General features: G+C 54.8%; 1 protein-coding gene across 42 annotated transcripts in view; it reads left to right on the top strand.

Annotated features, from left to right (window-relative positions):
• The window catches only part of OBSCN (obscurin, cytoskeletal calmodulin and titin-interacting RhoGEF), a 231601-nt gene that overhangs the window by 127106 nt on the left and 84898 nt on the right, over positions 1 to 19597 (top strand). For all 42 annotated transcript variants that reach the window (XM_042249479.1, XM_060416153.1, XM_042249500.1 and 39 more), the window contains 18 exons: positions 4329 to 4604; positions 5884 to 6168; positions 6322 to 6588; positions 6753 to 7022; positions 8046 to 8312; positions 8588 to 8854; positions 9045 to 9157; positions 9266 to 9419; positions 9603 to 9764; positions 9883 to 9987; positions 10732 to 10998; positions 11433 to 11702; positions 11820 to 12086; positions 12273 to 12539; positions 12647 to 12913; positions 13903 to 14175; positions 14865 to 15131; positions 15346 to 15612. In XM_042249479.1, the coding sequence (XP_042105413.1) occupies positions 4329 to 4604; positions 5884 to 6168; positions 6322 to 6588; positions 6753 to 7022; positions 8046 to 8312; positions 8588 to 8854; positions 9045 to 9157; positions 9266 to 9419; positions 9603 to 9764; positions 9883 to 9987; positions 10732 to 10998; positions 11433 to 11702; positions 11820 to 12086; positions 12273 to 12539; positions 12647 to 12913; positions 13903 to 14175; positions 14865 to 15131; positions 15346 to 15612 (4311 nt within the window). The remainder of the gene's footprint in view (positions 1 to 4328; positions 4605 to 5883; positions 6169 to 6321; positions 6589 to 6752; positions 7023 to 8045; positions 8313 to 8587; positions 8855 to 9044; positions 9158 to 9265; positions 9420 to 9602; positions 9765 to 9882; positions 9988 to 10731; positions 10999 to 11432; positions 11703 to 11819; positions 12087 to 12272; positions 12540 to 12646; positions 12914 to 13902; positions 14176 to 14864; positions 15132 to 15345; positions 15613 to 19597) is intronic.

Here is a 19597-nt window from a genome sequence, read left to right as displayed (position 1 = left end):
ACTGGGTGGGAATGGTGTGTGTGGGAGGAGGAGGGGCCTCTCTTGGGCACCCCGAGTGCTGTTTCCGCGTTGTAATGTTCCAGGTGATCTTTGGTGCCCAGGACCCTGGCTCCATCTGGCCCTTGGGGTCTCAAGTGGGCCACATATCTCTCACCTTGGGATATGTGAATGTACTTTTTGGATGCTTTAGCAATATCCAAATTCTCTCACCCGGCGTTGTATGAGGATTCTCCCTAATCAGAGATGTTTGTAGTTTTTTGAAGCGGATAAGAGGATTTCAGCCACATAATCATACTTGGCATTACCTCAAGTCTGAATTTATTTCAGTTGTTATGGGACACTGTTTCTTTTTCTTGCACATTGTTGTAGAAGTCATCTGTGCACCTAAATGTTGCAAATCTAGGTTTCTGTTCTGTTGCAATGTCTGTGCAAAGTAAACCAAAAGAAGAGGATTGGTGCCTTTGGCATGCACCTCTGAGATATGGTACATTCTTTTAAAAGCAAATTTTGGTTTTCTTTTGCCTTGAGTTAGTACATTCTGTGGCAGTATTCCCTTTGGAGCTTGATTTATAAATTTAGAAATGGAGAGTAGTAAGGAGCTTTCCTGACACACCAACAGGCTTTCTTAAAGACGAAGTACTAGAGTAGCCCTACTGACTGGCAGAGCAGTATTTGTTTCATAACATTTCCTAATGAGGCATGTCTTTCTGTACGTTCTGAGGCGGTTCACAGAGGTGTCTGCAGACCAACTTTAGTTTCCTTTTGTTAAGAGAGGTTAACTTCAAATAGAGATGAATTATTATAATAATTACATTATTATAATGAAATATGATTTCACACAGTAAATTTGAGAAGTTTTGAAATATTGGCCAATTCTCACAAAACTATATCAAAACTTATATAAGAAGAAATAAACTTGAACAGTCTTATAATCTTTTAGATAAACGGAACCATAATAAAATAATCTCATAGAACAAGATTAAGCTCAGTGGCTCTACTGGCAAATTATATGAAATATTCTGGAAACTTTCATATTCATGGAGATTCTTTAAGAGAATGGAAAAGGGATATATGTGTGTGTGTGTATCTATTTATGTGTGTGTGTGTGTGTGTGTGTGTGTGTGTGTGTGTGTAGACAGGCACTCTTTAACTCATTTTATGTAGCTACCATAGCATTGATACCAAAATCTGACAAAGTATAAAGAATTGAAATTACAAGCCAATCTTTTATGGATGTCAATATCAAAATCCTATACAAAACATTGGCAAAGTGAATGGAGCAAGACATGAAGATCTTAATCCAGGAATGCAAGGTTTGTTCAACATCAGAACATTAGAAAAATCAACCTATAACATTAAGAAGCTAAAAGAGAAAAAGCGTATTTCTGCCTTAAAAAATGCAGAATAAAAGTGCTTGATAAAATGTTTACATCATATCTAGGTTGAGTTGTATAAAATACAGCATATGTTCATTTTGATAACTTCTTACTGAACTACTAATAAATGAATAGTTCTTTAATTTGATACAGAGTACTAAAGAAAACAACAGCAAACATCATACTTACAGAGAAACCTTGAAAGCTTTTCTTGTCATTGGAGCATTTCAAGTGGCTCCACTATCACATCTTATGTCCAATGTTGTAGAGACTGTCAGGAACAGTATAAAGTCAAATTTAGATACAGCAAGAAGTGGAGTTCCTAGATGATAACATTATTAATGCAGAAAGTAGGAAGAATTTATAAGGTTAGTAAGAAAGTTAAGAATAATCGCCACATACAAAATACACAGAAAACGCTTCTATGTTGATGTACTAGCAACTGAGAGTCAGAAAATGATATTTTAAGACCATTACAATGACATCAAAAGTATCATGCTTCTAATTCCATGCCTAGTAAAATTTGTTTAAGGCTTCCAAGAGAGGATATTATTAAACATTTTAGGGAGGCAGTGAAGATCTAAATGAATGGTGAGCTATGCATGGAAGGCACTAAGGGGTCCATTCCTACTCAAAACCCTGGAGGAGGAAATGGCAACCCAGTCCAGAAATTCTTGCCTGGGGAACTCCATGGACAGGGGAGCCTTGCTGGCTACAGTCCTTGGGGTTGCAAGAGCTGGACACAGCTGAACACGTACCACCAATCAAAATCCAAAGGGAAGTTCTTCTGTGGGTGTGTCAAAATTGACAAGTTGATTCCAAGGATCAGGTGAGATGGAAACACTCGTAAAATGAGAGCACTTGATCTGCAAGATATCAAACGTTATAAAATTACTGTAGTGAACAGCTGGGTTTCAGTGCAGGGATAAATACAAAGAAATAAGAATAGTGAGCTCTGAAAAAGCCCTGCATTTAACCAAACTCTCCCATCCCTTTTCTGTTTTTTAACTATGTAGTGCTAGTGTGTAGTGTAGAGAAAGAGTAATTTTTTCACAAACTGCAAATGCCATATAACCATATATATATATTATATGTATTCCTCTATAATAAAAATTGACATATCTCTCACAGCACACATGGACACCAACTCCTGGTGGGTTAGAGACTCCAATATAAAAGTTAAAACAAGCTCTTAGCAGCTAATATAGATTATTTAATGACCTGATGGTAATAAAAGATTTAAGCAGTATATACATGTATTAATCACTACATTTTAAAAATTAATTCATTTTAATGGGAGGATACTGACTTTACAACATTCTGGTGGGTTTTGCCATACATCAACATGAATCAGCCACAGGTGCCCATGTGTCCCCCCATCCTGAACCCCCCTCCCACCTCCTTCCCACCCAATCCCTCTGGGTTGTCCCAGAGCACCGGCTTTGAGTGCCCTGCTTCATGCATCAAACTTGCACTGGTCATCTGTATTACATATGGTGATATACATGCTTCAGTGCTGTTCTCTCAAATCTTCCCACCCTCGCCTTCTCCCACTGAGTCCAAAAGTCTTTGCTTTATATCGGTGTCTTTTGCTGCCTTGCATAGAGGATCGCTGTTATCGTCTTTCTAAACTCCACATACATGCATCAGTATACTGTACTGGAGTTTCGCTTCCTGACTGACTTCCACTCTGTATAACAGGCTCGTTTCATCCACCTAATTAGAACGGACTCACATACATTCCTTTTTATAGCTGAACAATGTTCCATTGTGTGTGTGCACCACATCTTCCTCATCTATCATCTGCCAGTGGAGGTCCAGCTTGCTTCCATGTCCTCAGTTCAGTTCAGTCACTCAGTTGTGTCCAACTCTTTGCAACCCCATGGACTGCAGCACACCAGGCTTCCCTGTCCATCACCAACTCCCAGAGCTTGCTCAAACTCGTGTCCATCGAGCTGGTGATGCCATCCAACCATCTCGTCCTCTGTCGTCCCCTTCTCCTCCTGCCTTCAATCTTTCCCAGCATCAGGGGCTTTTCCAGTGAGTCAGCTCTTCACATCAGGTGTCCTGGCTATTGTAAACAGTGCTTCAGTGAACATTGGGGTACACATATCTCTTTCAATTCTGGTTTCCTCAGTGTGTATGCCCAGCAGTGGGATTGCTGGGTCATATGGCAGTTCTATCCCCAGTTTTTTAAGGAATCTTCACACTTTTCTCCATAGTGGCTGTACTAGTTTGTGTTCCCACCAACAGTGTAAGAGGGTTCCCCAAAGGACAATTGACATACTTGCCTGTGTTAAAACTCAGAACTTTATGTCAACAGAAGACACATAAAAGATAAAGAAGCAAGTGACAAAGATGGAGAAAATATTTACACACCCATAACTGTCAAGGTTCTAATATAAAAATATGAAGAGCTCCTGAAAATGAAAAAGGAAAAGACAGACAGTGCTACTGATAACTCGGTAAACGTCTGGCAGTGATACTGCAGAAGAGCAAACTCCAAAAGCCAAAAAGATGAGAAATGGTGCTTCACTTTGTAAGTCGTTAGGACTGTGCAAAGGAAAGCTCAGGAAGTACAGCCATGCTCCCTACCAGTTGACGACACCGAGAGGATGGAGCCTCAGGAACTCTCATGCACTGTGGGTAGGAGTGTTCTCTGTACAGTCGTGTGAGAAAGACTGCGTCCTCTAGGAAGGTTGAAGGGCACGTGCATCCTGACCCCACAGTTCCTTTCCTAGAGGAGTCTGTGCAGGGAGGAAATCTTTCCCAGAGCCCCCACTTGGAGCAGCACGCACGGAATGTATAGATCAATTGTGGGCACTTGTGGCACAACGCAGAGCCTGGAGCAGGGCCCAGCCCCCTTCCTACCTGCCCAGGCCTTCTTTCCATCCTGCTGCATTCCTGACTTAGATGGCATCTCTGAGCCTGTGCATCCTTCCTTGTCTGCAGAGCCTATGGTGGTGTTTGCCAAGGAGCAGCCGGCACGCAGTGAAGTGCAGGCCAAGGCGGGAGCACGCACCACGCTGAGCTGCGAGGTGGCCCAGGCCCAGACGGAGGTGACCTGGTACAAGGATGGGAAGAGGCTGAGTTCGAGCTCGAAAGTGCATGTGGAAGCCAAGGGCTGCACCCGGCAGCTGGTGGTGCAGCAGGCGGGCAAGGCGGACGCCGGGGAGTACAGCTGCGAGGCCAGGGGCCAGAAGGTCTCCTTCCACCTGGACATCACAGGTGGGTGCCAAGGCAGGGTTGGGGGGCGTGAGTGCGGGGGATGCCGGGCCCTGGGGTCCTCTGCTGGGTTCTCCACGGATGCAGTCAGCTCCAGGGCTCTGTCCCCCGGCAAGGCCCTTGAGCGGCAGGATGCCTGCCAGAGCCCTGAGTCCAGGACACTCTTGACATCTCTTCCCCCAGATTCCCGCTTCTCCCTACCACATCCATACCTTTCCCAGCGTGAAACCTGCCACAGAGGCTTTCTCAGCCATCTGCAGGCTGTTGAAATGGCCATTCTCTGTGGTCGGCAGGGGGCACTATTCCCATATTAAGTTTTCCTGGGCAGCTGTGGGGCCCTGCTCTGGGGCACTTCTGGCCTTGAATGCCCCTGCCTTCACTGGGTCTGGCGCCCCTGTCTCGGCTCAGGCCCCTGACCGTCCAGCTGTATTTAGGTCAGCCTGTTGTGTTGGCCTCTGCTCAGATGCCCATTCTGTCCTGAGCCTGAGCCAAGTGGGTATATTGCCTGCTTGCTCCTGTCCCTCCTGCTGCTGGTGACATCACTGGGTTTCAGAGTCCTGAGCTCAATGACCCTGTCTCTGTCTAACCCTGTCCCTAACCCTTACGGCCACCTTTCTGCACCTGTGGCCCTGGCATCTGATAACGGTCTTTCCAGGTGGTCCCCCGGATCAGCCCTCACAGGGACCCTCTTAGGTCCCCTCCCAGGGCCTCCCTCACCCTCTTCTCAGCCCTGGCCTTTCCCCCATGCTTGGCTGCTGGAGGCACTCAGGCTGTTTCACACGTCTCAGTCTTTGCCCGGCCTCTCCCCTCCCTGCAAGGGGTTCCTCTACTGAGCTTGTCCCCCTCTGCTGCCCTTCCTGGCCCCGCTCCCTCCTGCTCCTCTGGAATGCTGGCTCAGCCACAGGCTGCATCAGGGTCTTTATGTGCCCCGCTTTCCCTGCTTTAGCTGCTCATGGAGCCCAGTGCTGCTTGGGGTGGGGCAGGGATCCTGGACTCCGAGCTCTTGGTGGACAGAGCTCGTGGCCCCCAGGCCTGTGGTCCCAAGTGGCTCCTCCTCACTGCCCTGTGCTGCCCCTGGGAGCCTGGATGGTGCCTGGCAGGCGGAGTGTGGCCCTGAGGCATTCCTCTCTGGCTTGCTCAGCAGAGAGGCGGCGGTGGAGAGGCGGACCACCTAGGCAGTTTCATGTCAAGTCTCCCACCACGTGGCCTGGAGGGGGCTGGGATTCAGGCCAAGGATGAGGGGGTCCCCTGTCTAATGTTCCTTTGTTATCCCCCTGCCCAGAGCCAGAGTTTGAGCCCCCCGCCCCAGAGAAACCCAGGCGCAGGGAACCGCTGGTGGTCAGGGAACACGAGGACATCGTCCTGACAGCCACTCTGGCCACGCCGTCTGTGGCCGCGGTGACGTGGTTCAAAGACGGTGTGGAGATTCGCCGCAGCAAGCGGCATGAGATGGCCAGCCTGGGGGACACCCACACCCTGACCGTGCGTGGGGCACAGACCCTGGACAGCGCTGTCTACAGCTGCCGCGTGGGCGCAGAGGGGCAGGACTTCCCGGTGCAGGTGGAAGGTGAGCGGCTCCGCCGGGTGGTCCTCTGGGAACCCCTTGTTGGCAGCATCCTGGAGTGGAGACTGGGTGGGGCTCCAGGCGTGCAAGCAGGCGGCTCGGAGCTGGTCCTGCGGCCTGAACCCTGCCAGGCTGACGTCCCCTCCCCTCCCCTAGAGGTGGCTGCCAAGTTTTGCCGCCCCCTGGAGCCCATGAGCGGGGATCTGGGCGGCACGGTGACGCTGGTCTGTGAGCTGAGCCCTGCACAGGCTGAGGTGGTGTGGCGCCGCGGAAGCACGCAACTCCGGTCCGGCAAACGCTTCCAGATGGCGGCTGCGGGGACTCAGCGCTCGCTCACGGTGTCGGGCCTGCGGGAAGAGGATGCAGGGGAGTACGTGTGTGAGAGCCGCGACGACCACACCAGCGCCATGCTCACCGTTATCGGTATGCGTGTGCCAGGTCCGCGGGCTGAGTCGCCAGGGAGGATGGGTAGCTTGGCGGAGCATTCTTGGGAGGCTTCCTGGAAGAGGGGTCCTTCCGCGGAGTCTGCAAGAGGGGGAAGCCCCGCCTATCCTCTCTGTTACCTCAAGTGGAGCCTCTGTCCGCAGTACCCCGCGTGGTCAAGTTCACGTCTGGGCTGAGTGCGGTGGTTGCGGAGGAGGGGTGCGAGGCCACTTTCCAGTGTGTGGTGACTCCCAGCGACGTGGCGGTCACATGGTTCCGAGATGGTGTCCAACTACAGCCCGGCGAGAAGTTTCTCATATCGCAGAAGGGTGCCAGCCACAGCCTGACCATCTTAAGCCTGGCCCTGGAGGATGCCGGCCAGGTCACTGCGGAGGCTGAGGGCATCCAGTCCACGGCTGCCCTCCGGGTCCGAGGTGAGCTTGTGGGGCGGCAGGGAGGGCGCCACAGCTTCTTGTACCAGGTTCTCCTAGTGAGCTGGTTCCCAGGTGGCTGTACCGATACAGCCTGCTGCCGGCCTGGATCCAGCCCCTTGGGCTGATTTCAGAGGACGTGGGTTTGTCAGCTGCAGAGTGGGCCCATGGGGCCAGACACCTGCTCTGAAGGGGAGGTGGTACACTCTTGCAGTGCACCCCTGGCGAGAGAATGGGCGGAGGTCGTGATCCAGGGGGTCTTCCTGGAGGAAAGGACCCTTGCTGAGCCGAGAGGTGGGGGAGATGGCAAGGTGGGCAAGCATATGCAGGGGATGGGGATGCGCTTGGCTCACTGAAGCCAGGTTGTGTGGGGAGAGCCAGAACTTTATCCCGGGGGAGCCAAGCCAGCTCATGAGGAAGGGAGTGAAATGGATAGATTTGCTTCTGCCCATGGCACAACCTGAGTCTGGGAGGACTCCTCAGACATTTCTCTTCCGTAATGTGGTGCACCCAGGGCCAGTTGAACAGGGTGCAGCTGGTCTGGGGGCTTGGAGTCTGCCTGTCTCAAGAGCTCTCTGTGTCCCTAGGCTTCTGTTCACCAGCCGCGCTTAGGAGCGTTAGGCTTTTACGGGCGTGGCAGGAGGTAGTTCAGAAGAGGGGAGCAGTAGGCGGGAGGGGGACTGGGTGAGAAGAAGCCCTCCTGAGGTGTGGTTGTGTGTGTGCTCAGTAGCTCAGTCGTGTCCGACTCTCTGTGACCCCATGGATGGCAGCCTGTCAGGCTTCTCTGTCCATGGGAGAGTGGGTTGCCATGCCTTCTTCCAGCTGAAGTGCTGTTATCCACCCATAAAATCATACCTGCGCACACGTACTGCTGAGCCCTGAGTATGGCCAAGGCCTTCCCTAGCTCGGAGTCAGAATGTGGTGGAGGGCAGGTCTGCTGGCTGGGGGTCGTGGGCCGGGTCGCTCTGCCTTGCTTTTCTGAGAGTAAACAGTGGCTCTGGTGATCTCCTCCTCTCGCGACCGCAGAGGCTCCAGTGCTGTTCAGAAAGAAGCTGGAGCCGCAGACCGTGGAGGAGCGGAGCTCGGTGACTATGGAGGTGGAGCTGACGCGGCCGTGGCCGGAGGTCAAGTGGACACGCAATGCCGTAGCACTCGCGTCGGGCGAGAAAGTGGAGATCCACGCCGAGGGCGCACGTCACCGTCTGGTTCTGCACAGTGTGGGTTTCGCCGACCGCGGCTTCTACGGCTGCGAGACACCAAACGACAAGACGCAGGCCAAGCTGACTGTGGAAAGTGAGCAGCTAAGCGAGCTTGGTCCAAGGGTTGAGCATTGAGGAGGTAGAGGGGGTAGGAGGAGAGGGGAGCTCTGTCTGGGGGCAGGGCCTTGGAAAAGGGGGAAAAGGGAAGAAGACCCTGCGCTTGGCAGGGGGCGGGGAGGAGGGGAAGGGAGTGAGGAGCGGGGAGGCCTCCCCGCAGGGCACTGTGAGGCTCCCGCGGGACGTGACAGGGGCTGGCCCGAGGCCGGGGTCTTGCTGCAGCGGCTCACCCTTCCCTTGTTTGTCCCGTAGTGCGCCAGATCCGGCTCGTGCGGGGCCTGCAGGCCGTGGAGGCGCAGGAGCAGGGCACGGCCACCATGGAAGTAGAGCTGTCCCACGCAGACGTGGAGGGCACCTGGACTCGGGACGGTCTTCGGCTCCAGCCGGGACCCAACTGCCAGCTGGCGGTGCACGGCCCCACACACACCCTCACGCTGTCACGGCTGCAGCGGCAGGACGGTGGCTTGGTGGCCTTCCGGGCGGAGGGCGTGCACACCTCTGCCCATCTTGTGGTCACTGGTGGGTGCTCATAGGTGGGGCAGCACTCACTCCAGAGTGCCTGCCCCTGTCCCTACGGTGCCAGGGAGGCAGGTGGGGCATCGTAGGGGAGGGGACCCCTTCCTAAAACCAGCTGAATGACTCCAGCCAGTTCAGACTCTGTCCCCGCACAGAGGCCCTGCATCTCAGCACTTCCCTCTTGTCTTCCCAGAGCTGCCTGTGAAGTTCATCCGCCCCCTGCAGGACGTAGTGGCCACAGAGAAAGAAAAGGTGGCCCTGGATTGTGAGCTCTCACGCCCCAATGTGGATGTGCGCTGGTTGAAGGTGCCTGCGAACTCCTCTGCCCCCTCTTGCCTCTAACCAGGAGTGGGCAAGTGTCAGACCATTCTGCTGGGCAGTGCCAGCCCTTGACCTGGCCTCGTTCCTTCACAGGACAATGTGGAGCTGCGGGTAAGCAAGACCATGGGCATGTTGGCCCAAGGGGCCTGCAGAAGTCTCGTCATTTACCGATGTGAGTTTGGAGACCAGGGTGTGTATGTGTGCGATGCCCATGATGCTCAGAGCTCGGCCTCCCTGAAGGTGCAAGGTGAGGGCTGGGTGGGTGGCTGCAAGGACCTCCCGGCCTCCTTCTGTGTCCCCCAGCAAATGCTTGGCCCTCTGGTTCTGCCCTTGTGCCCAGCCTGTACCCCGTTAGCAAGCTGGGCCGGGGGTGGTGGTCAGATAGGAGACCTGTGCCTCGGGGTGTAGCAGGGCCTGCTCTGTGCCCCAGGCCGGAATGTGCAGATCGTGAGGCCTCTGGAGGATGTGGAAGTGATGGAGAAAGAGGGCGCCACCTTCTCCTGCGCGGTCTCCCATGATGAGGTGCCTGCGCAGTGGTTCTGGGAGGGCAATAAGCTCCGGCCTAGTGACAACGTGAGGATCCGCCAGGAAGGTGAGACGGGGACAGTGGGGGGACAAAGCAGGGGTCCTCCCCACTTCCTGCCCCCAGGCCACCCCTCCCCGTCCCCAGGCCACCCTGCCCTTTAGTGCTGAGTGGGCTTTGTCCCCAGGAAGGACATACACTCTCATCTATCGGAGGGTCCTGGTGGAAGATGCAGGGGAAATCAAGTTTGTAGCAGAAAATGCGGAATCACGAGCCCAGCTCCGAGTAAAAGGTAATGGGAGCCCCAAGCAAGGGAGGGGCTGGACAGTGTCTGTGTGGACGAGTACATGTGCTGGGTCTTGCGGGGCTGAAAGGCCTGCTGTCTGTCCTGGGGTACTTCCCGGAATGAGGTTAGAAATGACCCAGGAGGAGGGAAAGGGGTGTTCCCTCCTCAGCAGGAAGAGAGTGGACCAGGGGAGGCAGTCTTGGGGTCTCCTTCTTTGTTGAAAATGTAGTTACCAGTAAATTCTCCCTCCTGGGACCTCAGCAAATGCTGGAAATGGTGAGGCCCGGCAGGAGGTGAGCGTACAAGCCTTTTGTCTGGTGACCTTGGTGACAGTCAAGGTGATGGTGGGGCAGGAGGGAGAAAGGGCCTGGGAGCAGGTTGGGGATAGGGGCCCGGGTGTTGGATACGTATGGAGGGGACAGGGTGCAGAGGATTCGGGGTGTGCAGGGTGAGGGTAAGGCTGTGTGGTGAGGGGATGGATGGGGTGTCAGGGTGGGGCGGGCACGCACATGCTGAGGGCCCCCTGGACGAGTCCTCGTGGTCAGAGGTGAGCAGCACGTCCCTGGCCAGCCTGAGGGTGAGACTCCGCCGCGCTGCCTGCTGGCTCTGGCGGGCGGGTCACCTGGGCTCTTTTTAGCCTGAGCATGGGGTCTCAGTTAGGCTGGTGGGAAGATGCACAGCCCGAGCACCCTATCCTGGGGGTTCAGGCTCGCTGTGCGCCCACTCTGACCCCACGGGGTATACCCCCAGAGCTGCCCGTGTCCATCCTCCGCCCACTGCGGGATAAGATCGCGATGGAGAAGCACCGCGGCGTGCTCGAGTGCCAGATGTCCAGGGCCAGTGCCCAGGTGCGGTGGTTCAAGGGTAGCGTGGAGCTGCACCCTGGGGCCAAGTACGAGATGGTCAGCGACGGCCTCTACCGCAAGCTGGTCATCAACGCCGTCCAGCCCGAGGACGAGGACACCTACACATGTGATGCCGGCGACGTGAAGACCAGTGCACAGTTCTTCGTAGAAGGTTTGGGCAGGGCTGGGTGGAAGCTGTTCCTTTTTTCCCTAGGAGAAGGGCTCTGGCCTGTGGCACTTGGAGGCTTGGGCTTCCCAGGTGGTGCTAGTGGTAAAGAACCCGTCTGCCAGTGCAGCAGATGTAAGAGGCCTGGGTTCGGTCCCTGGGTGGGGAAGATCCCCTGGAGGAGGGCAGGGCAACCCACTCCAGTATTCCTGCCTGGAGAATCCCATAGACGGAGAAGCCTGGCAGGCTACAGTCCATAGGGTCGCACAGAGCTGAACACAACCCTGAGAAGGGCCTGACTGGTGGCCTCGGGGTGCTCCCAGGAGGATGTGAGTGTCCCTGAGAGGGTCTGTTCCCAGGAGCAGGCCCTGCAGAGGTGAGGGGGGGGGGGCTCGAGACCCTCCCGCGGGACTGCCCTGCTGACTGGCCCTCGTCCACAGAGCAGTCCATCGTGGTTGTGCGGGGCCTGCAGGATGTGACGGTGATGGAGCCGGCACCCGCCTGGTTCGAGTGTGAGACCTCCATCCCCTCGGTGCGGCCCGCCAAGTGGCTCCTGGGAAAGACGGTGCTGCAGGCGGGGGCTGACGTGGGGATAGAGCAGGAGGGCACGGTGCATCGGCTGACGCTGCGGCGCACCTACTCCACCATGACGGGGCCAGTGCACTTCACCATCGGCAAATCGCGCTCCACCGCCTCCCTGGTGGTCTCTGGTGAGAGGGCGCTGGCCGATGGCTCTGCTGAGGGTGGACAGGGCCTGGGGCGCGGGGTTCCATCCTCGTGGTCTGGCCCACTTAATGCCTGCTGCCCTCTTTGCTTTCCCACGGCAGACATTCCCGTGGTGCTCACACGGCCCCTGGAGCCCAAGGTGGGGCGGGAGCTGCAGTCCGTCGTCCTGTCCTGTGACTTCAAGCCTCCCCCTAAGGCTGTGCAGTGGTACAAGGAGGAGACGCCCCTGGCGCCATCCAGCAAGTTCAAGATGAGGCTCGAGGGCCACATGGCAGAGCTGCGTATCCTGCGGCTCACCCCTGACGATGCTGGTGTCTACCGGTGCCAGGCCGGCAGCGCCCAGAGCAGCACGGAGGTCACTGTGGAAGGTAGAGAGAGGGGGATGTGGGCCCCCAAGGGTCTCTAGGAGGTCACTGTGGAAGGCAGAGAGTGAGGGCCCCCAAAAGGGTCTCTAGGAGGTCACCGTGGAAGGCAGAGAGTGAGGGGGCGTGGCCCCAAGGGTCTCTAGAGGAGGCAGCGGCAGTCACGTTGAGGCCGCCTTGTGCTCCTGGCAGAACGGAAGGTGACGGTGACGCAGCCGCTGGAGGACGTGGAGGTCCTGGAGGAGGGCCGTGCCCGCTTCTCCTGCGAGCTGTCCCACGAGGACGAAGAGGTGGACTGGCTGCTCAACGGGACACCGCTGTACAACGACAGCTTCCACGAGATCAGCCACGAGGGCTGCCGCCACACACTGGTGCTGAAGCGGGTCCGGCAGGCTGATGGGGGCACCGTGCGCATCTCCTCCCCCAAGGTTACGGCCTCTGCCCACCTGGTGGTCAAAGGTGAGGTGGCTGTGCGTGGTCCGTGGGGACCCTTGGGACACGCACCCTTTACCCAGAGGGCCAGAGGTGGCAGCTGGTCCCCTGAGTCGCCTGTGCTCTTCCTGCAGGGAAGCCGGTGGTATTCCTGAAGGCGCTGGACGATGTGTCTGTGGAGGAGCGGGGCACACTGGCCTTGCAGTGTGAGGTCTCTGACCACCAAGCCCACGTGGTGTGGCGGAAAGACGGGGTGGAGTTGGGCCCCAGTGACAAGTACGACTTCTTGCACTCGGCGGGCATGCGAGGCCTCGTGGTGCGCAGCCTGACTCGGGATGATGCTGGCCTGTACACCTGCGACGTGGGCACTGATGAGACCCGTGCCCATGTCAGCGTGCATGGTGCGTGCTGTGGCCAGCTGCAGACGTGGGGCCAGGGCACCGGGGCGTGGCTCTGGGTGTGCCTGTGTTTGGGGGACCCACTCACTCTCAGAGGCCAGGGTCTGCTCTGCTGAGCCTGGAGAGATCGGGGCAGGCTCTTGAAGGAATGGCCTTGACAAGGTCTTAGAAGGCCCAGGTGCAGGCAGGTGGGCCAGGGGTAACAAGCGATAGAGCAAAGCCTGGGAGATAGACTGGCCCTGCTTGATCGAGTCCCAGGGGATAAAGGATTCAGCGGAGGCTGGAAACTTCCCTCTGCACCCGGGGATGTGTGGGCAGGCACAGGGGCCCCAGAGGGAGGCGTCAGGAGGGTAGTGCGTGGGAGAGGCTGCGCTGTCAGGCAGGGGTGTCCCCGGAAGACGCCCAGGCCACCGCCCCGCCTGGTGAAGGTAGCTGTGGGCAGGTCACCTTTCTCTTCCCAGGCGCCTTCCTGTCCGGGCATGATTCTGGTGGGTCCCTGAGGTCCCGTGTATGTCTGTCCTGACTCCACTCCCCTAGTCCTTTCCCCTCTTCTGTGTTTGGCAGGAGTGTTGCCCAGTTACCCTCTGGCTGGTCCCTGATGGTCTGGCCAGTTTGTGATGAGACGGAAGGGGAAGGGTGGTGTGGTGAGTTTTTCTTAGAGCTGGATTCCCCTTCATTTGGGGGAGCTGTTCTTTCTATGGAGCATGTAAGCTGGTGGCAACCAGGTGGTGCTTATTCTCTCCACGTTATGCTCTAGCACATGTGAAAGGAGTGGTCACCACTCATAGCCGTCAGCCATCTGACTGCCAGGGTGTGGCCAGCAGGAGGCCGAGAGGACCCTTGCTGAGGGAGCGGCAGCCTCCTGGGAGCGGGGTTAGAGGGGGGTATGCGGGTCATCCAGGGATGGGCCGCCTCCTGGGGTCTGCCTGTGGCTGCTGTCAGTTGATGGTGCCTGTCTCGTGGGGCATGACAGCTGTTTCCATGGCCCGCAGAGCTGCATGTGGGCATCACCAAGAGGCTGAAGACAGTGGAGGTGCTGGAGGGCGAGAGCTGCAGCTTCGAGTGCATCCTGTCCCATGAGAACACTGGCGATGTGGCTGAGTGGACAGTGAGCGGGAAAACAGTGGGCAGCTCTGGCCGCTTCTGTGCCACGCGCCAGGGCCGCAAGTACACTCTAGCTATCCGAGATGCCGTGCCAAGTGACGCTGGGGAGGTGGTCTTCTCTGTGCGGGGCCTCACCTCCAAGGCCTCGCTCATCGTCAAAGGTGGGTGAATGGTGGCAGCAGGGACTGACTGGCTGGGGCAGGTCCAGGGGCTGCTTTAGGAGCTCCTGAGCCCGGGCTCTCCCCAGGAAGCCTGGAGCCGGGGTCCTGGGCTTGGAAGCTGCAAGGGCTTGTGTCTAGGGACTGCCTCCCCAGCCTCTGCTGAGCACCTAGAGGCATCTGTTGGAGTCCTGGGGGGTTCTGGTCATCAAGAACTGCGTGGACGACCAGGATTACCCTTTAGGATGAGGTTCTGGAGCCTTTGGGCAGGAGCACGGTTCATAACCTTCAGGCTGTGGTTCAAATGCTATATTAGCTCCCAGGGTGCATGGCTCATGTTGGTAGTGAAATTGCCGTTGAAATTTATGAGCTGCTACTTCCAGCATAAATACAGAGCTCATCCTATGGCCATGCTTTGAGTTACAGAGCTCTGAACAGTGGTGAGAACCTAAGATTCTGTGGTCTAACAGCTCTCTTTCCCAGGGTCCTCCCCGGCACTCCAGGGATCTGAGGTCCCTGGGCCTGAGGCTCCAGAGTTGGAAGCTTTAGAGCCATGGGCTCTGTGGTCTCAGCCTCCAGAGCTTGGAAGCTCTTGAGTGCTTGCCTTGTCTTAACCCCAGGCATGGCTAGGGCCAAGGTCGTGGGTGGAGCGATGGCCAGGCCTTATCGGGCACCACGTCTGTTCTTTTCAGAGAGGTCAGCTGACATTATGAAGCCACTGGAAGACCAGCAGGCCATGCTGGGTGAGGATGTGGTGCTGAAGTGTGAGCTGTCGCGGGAGGGGACCCCAGTGCGCTGGCTGAAGGACGGGAAGGCCATCCGCAAGAGTCAGAAGTATGACCTGCTCACTGAAGGCACTCGGGCCTCGCTGGTCATCCATGCAGCCTCACTCAAAGACTCGGGCAAATACACGTGTGAGACGGAGTCTTCCAAAAGCACAGCCAGTCTCCGAGTGGAAGGTAAACCCCATGAGAGCCTGGGGCTGCCCCCTGGGAGCCGTTCTGTCCCAGGTAGGAAGAGAGAAGCACCCAGCAGATAAGGAACTCGCCCAGGTCCCTGAGGGTCTGGGGTGAGCCAGGAGAACCACCTGTGATGGGAATGATTTCCCGTCCTGAGGGCCTGCATGGCATCTGCACAGACCTCACCCCTCATTCATTCTTGCTTCTCCACCAGAAAAGGCAAACCGGTTCACGGAGCCGTTGGCTGACCTGCACGTGGAGGAGAAGGGCACAGCCACGTTCACCTGCAAGACGGAGCGGCCCGCAGTCTCAGTGGTCTGGCGCAAGGGCCTCACAGAGCTGCAGGCCTCGGGGAAGCATGCGCCCAGCCAGGAGGGCCTGACCTTGCGGCTCACCATCAGCGCCCTGGAGAAGGCAGACAGTGACACCTACAGCTGCGACATTGGCCAGGCCCAGTCCCAGGCTCGGCTCCTGGTGAAAGGTTAGGCCTGGGCACTGTGCCGTTGCTCGCATTTGCCCACTAGGTTTCAAGGCCTGTGGTGTGCTCAGGTGTAAGCTCTGTTTAAAGTAGATTTGTAGGTGGGCAGTCAGTGGCACCCCACTCCAGTACTCTTGCCTGGAAAATCCCATGGATGCAGGAGCCTGGTAGGCTGCAGTCCATGGGGTCACTAAGAGCTGGACACGACTGAGCGACTTCACTTTCATGCATTGGAGAAGGAAATGGCAACCCACTCCAGTGGAGAATCCCAGGGACGGGGGAGCCTGGTGGGCTGCCGTCTGTGGGGTCGCACAGAGTCGGACACGACTGAAGCGACTTAGCAGCAGCAGCAGCAGAGATCAGAGCTCTGCCTGGCCCTGGACTAACTCAGCCTCAGTTTCCCCGTCTCCAAGGAGGGCTGCCCTGGGCGGTCTCGCTGGGCCTTGCATCAGTGCGTTGGCAGCCCTCGTCTCCTTGTGCGCTTGTCTGCCAGGTGGATGTTTCTGGAGCCCTCCCCGCGTGTGTTCACACGTGGGCTCTGCACGCGCTCACACATGGATGTACGTCCTCTGCCCTTGCAGAGAGTCACTGGCTCAGGGACGTCTTCAGGTTTGAACAGAACTTTCACCGGGCCAGCAGGCTGGGGGTTGTCATTATCCTACTTCACTGATAAGGAAACCGGGGCTTCACTGGGGCTTATTGGCTGCTCCAGGGTTGCAGGGCAAGTGGACGTCAGGGCCGGTTGAGCCTAGCCCTGCTAATCCCAGGGCTGGCGTCAGGGTGAAGTTAGCTGTAGGTCCTTCCCGGGATCTGTCCATAGAAAATAACAAAGAAGCCCCACTCTTGAATTTTTTCCTCTTTTTCACTGAAATACAGTGAATCCACTGAGCTCAGTGAAAACATTTCGTTAGTGCAGTGGAATCGCAGCTGTCTAATCTAAAGTGAATGTTAATGCTTAAAAAAGGCAATTAAAGCAAGTGTCCAGACTTCTGTGGTAGTACGGTGGTTGAGAATCTGCCTTGCAGTGCAGGGAATGTGGGTTCAATCCGTGCTCAGGGAACTAAGACCCCACATGCCTTGGAGCAGCTAAGTCTGCCTGCCACAGCTACTGATGCCCCCATGCTAAGACCTAATGCAGCTAAATAGATGGTAAATAAATAAACATATGTGTTATAAAAGTGGGGCTTCCGGGTAGCTCAGTCTGTAAAGAATCTGCCTGCAGTGCAGGAGATCTGGGTTTGATCCCTGGGTTAGGAAGATCCCCTTGAGAGGGAAATGGCAACCCATTCCAGTATCCTTGCTTGGGAAGTCCCATGGACAGAGAAGCCTGGCAGGCTGCAGTCCTTGGGGTCGCAAAGAGTAGGGCACGACTGAGCGACGACCACAGTTACGCAAGTGAGAGCACCATAATAACACCACATAGTCTTTGGACAGATTCAGAACACACAGGCTTATGCCAGGTAATGCTTCCTGCCAAAGCCTTTCCTTGTGTGTCAGTTCATGAATCACAGCTGACACACAAAGATAAGGAGATCTCCTTCTGAATAAATCACCCTCCCGATGTGCCATCTAATGTTGCCTAAGTGCTGTCCTCAATATGCCAGAAAATTTGGAAACTCAGCAGTGGGCATAAGACTGGAAAAGATCAGTTTTCGTTCCAATCCCAAAGAAGAGCAATGCCAAAGAAAGTTCAAACTGCTATATGGTTGCACTCATTTCACATTGGGCTCCCCTGGTGCCTCAGAAGTAAAGAATCTGCCTGCAATGCAGGAGACCTGGGTTTGATCCCTGGGTCACAAAGATCCCCTGGAGGAGGGCATGGCAACCCACTTCGGTACTCTTGCCTGGAGAATCCCCATGGACAGAGGAGCCTGGCGGGACGCAGTCCATGGGGTCGCACAGAGTCAGACACGACTGAGCAACTAAGCAGCGGCAGCAGTAAGGTTATGCTCAAAATCCTTCAAGCCAGGCTTCAGCAGTGTGTGAACCGAGAACTTCCAGATGTGCAAGCTGGGTTTAGGAAAGGCACAGGAACCAGAGATCAAATTGCCAACATTTGCTGAATCACAGAGAAAGCAAGAAAATTACAGAGAACATCTGCTTCTGCCTCATTGACGACGCTAAAGCCTTTGACTGTGTGGATCACAACAAACTGTGGAAGATTCTTTAAGAGATGGGAATACCAGGCAACCTTACCTGTCTCCTGAGAAACCTGTATGCAGGTCAAGAAGCTGCAGTTAAAACCGGACATGGAACAATGAACTGGTTCAAAATCAGGAAAGGAGTGCATTGTATATTGTCACCCTGCTTATTTAACTTGTATGCAGAGTGCATCACGTGAAATTCCAGGCTGGATGAAACACAAACTGGAATCAAGATTGCTGGGAGAAATATCGATAAGCTCAGATAAGCAGATGACACCACTCTAAATCCTGAAAGATGATGCTGTGAAAGTGCTGCACTCAATATGCCAGCAAATTTGGAAAACTCAGCAGTGGCCACAGGACTGGAAAAGGTCAGTTTTCATTCCAATCCCAAAGAAAGGCAATGCCAAAGAATGCTCAAACTACCACACAATTGCACTCATCTCAGACACTAGTAAAGTAATGCTCAAAATTCTCCAAGCCAGGCTTTAGCAATACGTGAACCGTGGACTTTCAGATGTTCAAGTTGGTTGTATTTTTTTCAAGCTGGTTTTAGAAAAGGCAGAGGAACCAGAGATCAATTTGCCAACATCCGCTGGATCTCATGGAAAAAGCAAGAGAGTTCCAGAAAAACATCTATTTCTGCTTTATTGACTATGCCAAAGCCTTTGACTGTGTGGATCACAAGAAACTGTGGAAAATTCTGAGAGAGATGGGAATGCCAGACCACCTTACCTGCCTCTTGAGAAATCTGTATGCAGGTCAGGAAGCAACAGTTAGAACTGGACATGGAACAACAGACTGGTTCCAGATAGGAAAAGGAGTACGTCAAGGCTGTGTATTGTCACCCTGCTTATTTAACTTCTATGCAGAGTATATCATGAGAAACGCTGGACTGGAAGAAGCACAAGCTGGAATCAAGATTGCTGGGAGAAATACCAGTAATCTCAGATATGCAGATGACACCACTCATGGCAGAAAGTGAAGAGGAACTAAAAGCCTCTTGATGAAAGTGAAAGAGGAGAGTGAAAAAGTTGGCTTAAAGCTCAACATTCAGAAAACGAAGATCATGGCATCCGGTCCCATCACTCCATGGGAAATAGATGGGGAAACAGTGGAAACAGTGTCAGACTTTATTTTGGGGGCTCCAAAATCACTGCAGATGGTGACTGCAGCCATGAAATTAAAAGATGCTTACTCCTTGGAAGAAAAGTTATGACCAACCTAGATAGCATATTGAAAAGCAGAGACATTACTTTGCCGACTAAGGTCCGTCTAGTCAAGGCTATGGTTTTTCCTGTGGTCATGTATGGATGCGAGAGTTGGACTGTGAAGAAGGCTGAGTGCCGAAGAATTGATGCTTTTGAACTGTGGTGTTGGAGAAGACTCTTGAGAGTCCCTTGGACTGCAAGGAGATCCAACCAATCCATTCTGAAGGAGATCAGTCCTGGGATTTCTTTGGAAGGAATGATGCTAAAGCTGAAACTCCAGTATTTTGGCCACCTCATGAGAAGAGCTGACTCGTTGGAAAAGACTCTGATGCTGGGAGGGATTGGGGGCAGGAGGAGAAGGGGACGACAGAGGAAGAGAGGGCTGGATGGCATCACTGACTCAATGGACACGAATTTGAGTGAACTCCAGGAGTTGGTGATGGACAGGGAGGCCTGGCGTGCTGCGATTCATGGGGTCACGGAGAGTCAAACACAACTGAGCGACTGAACTGAACTGAACTGAATGGCAGAAAGGGAGGAGGAAGTAAAGAGCCTCTTGATGAGGGTGAAAGAGGAGTTTGAAAAATCTGGGTTGGAACTCAACATTCAAAACTAAGATCATGGCATCAGGTC

Source organism: Ovis aries, chromosome 5, assembly GCF_016772045.2.
Source record: "Ovis aries strain OAR_USU_Benz2616 breed Rambouillet chromosome 5, ARS-UI_Ramb_v3.0, whole genome shotgun sequence".
NCBI classification, from domain to species: domain Eukaryota; kingdom Metazoa; phylum Chordata; class Mammalia; order Artiodactyla; family Bovidae; genus Ovis; species Ovis aries.
The sequence above is the reverse complement of the archived record's forward strand: the minus strand, read 5'-3'. Positions and strand labels throughout refer to the sequence as shown.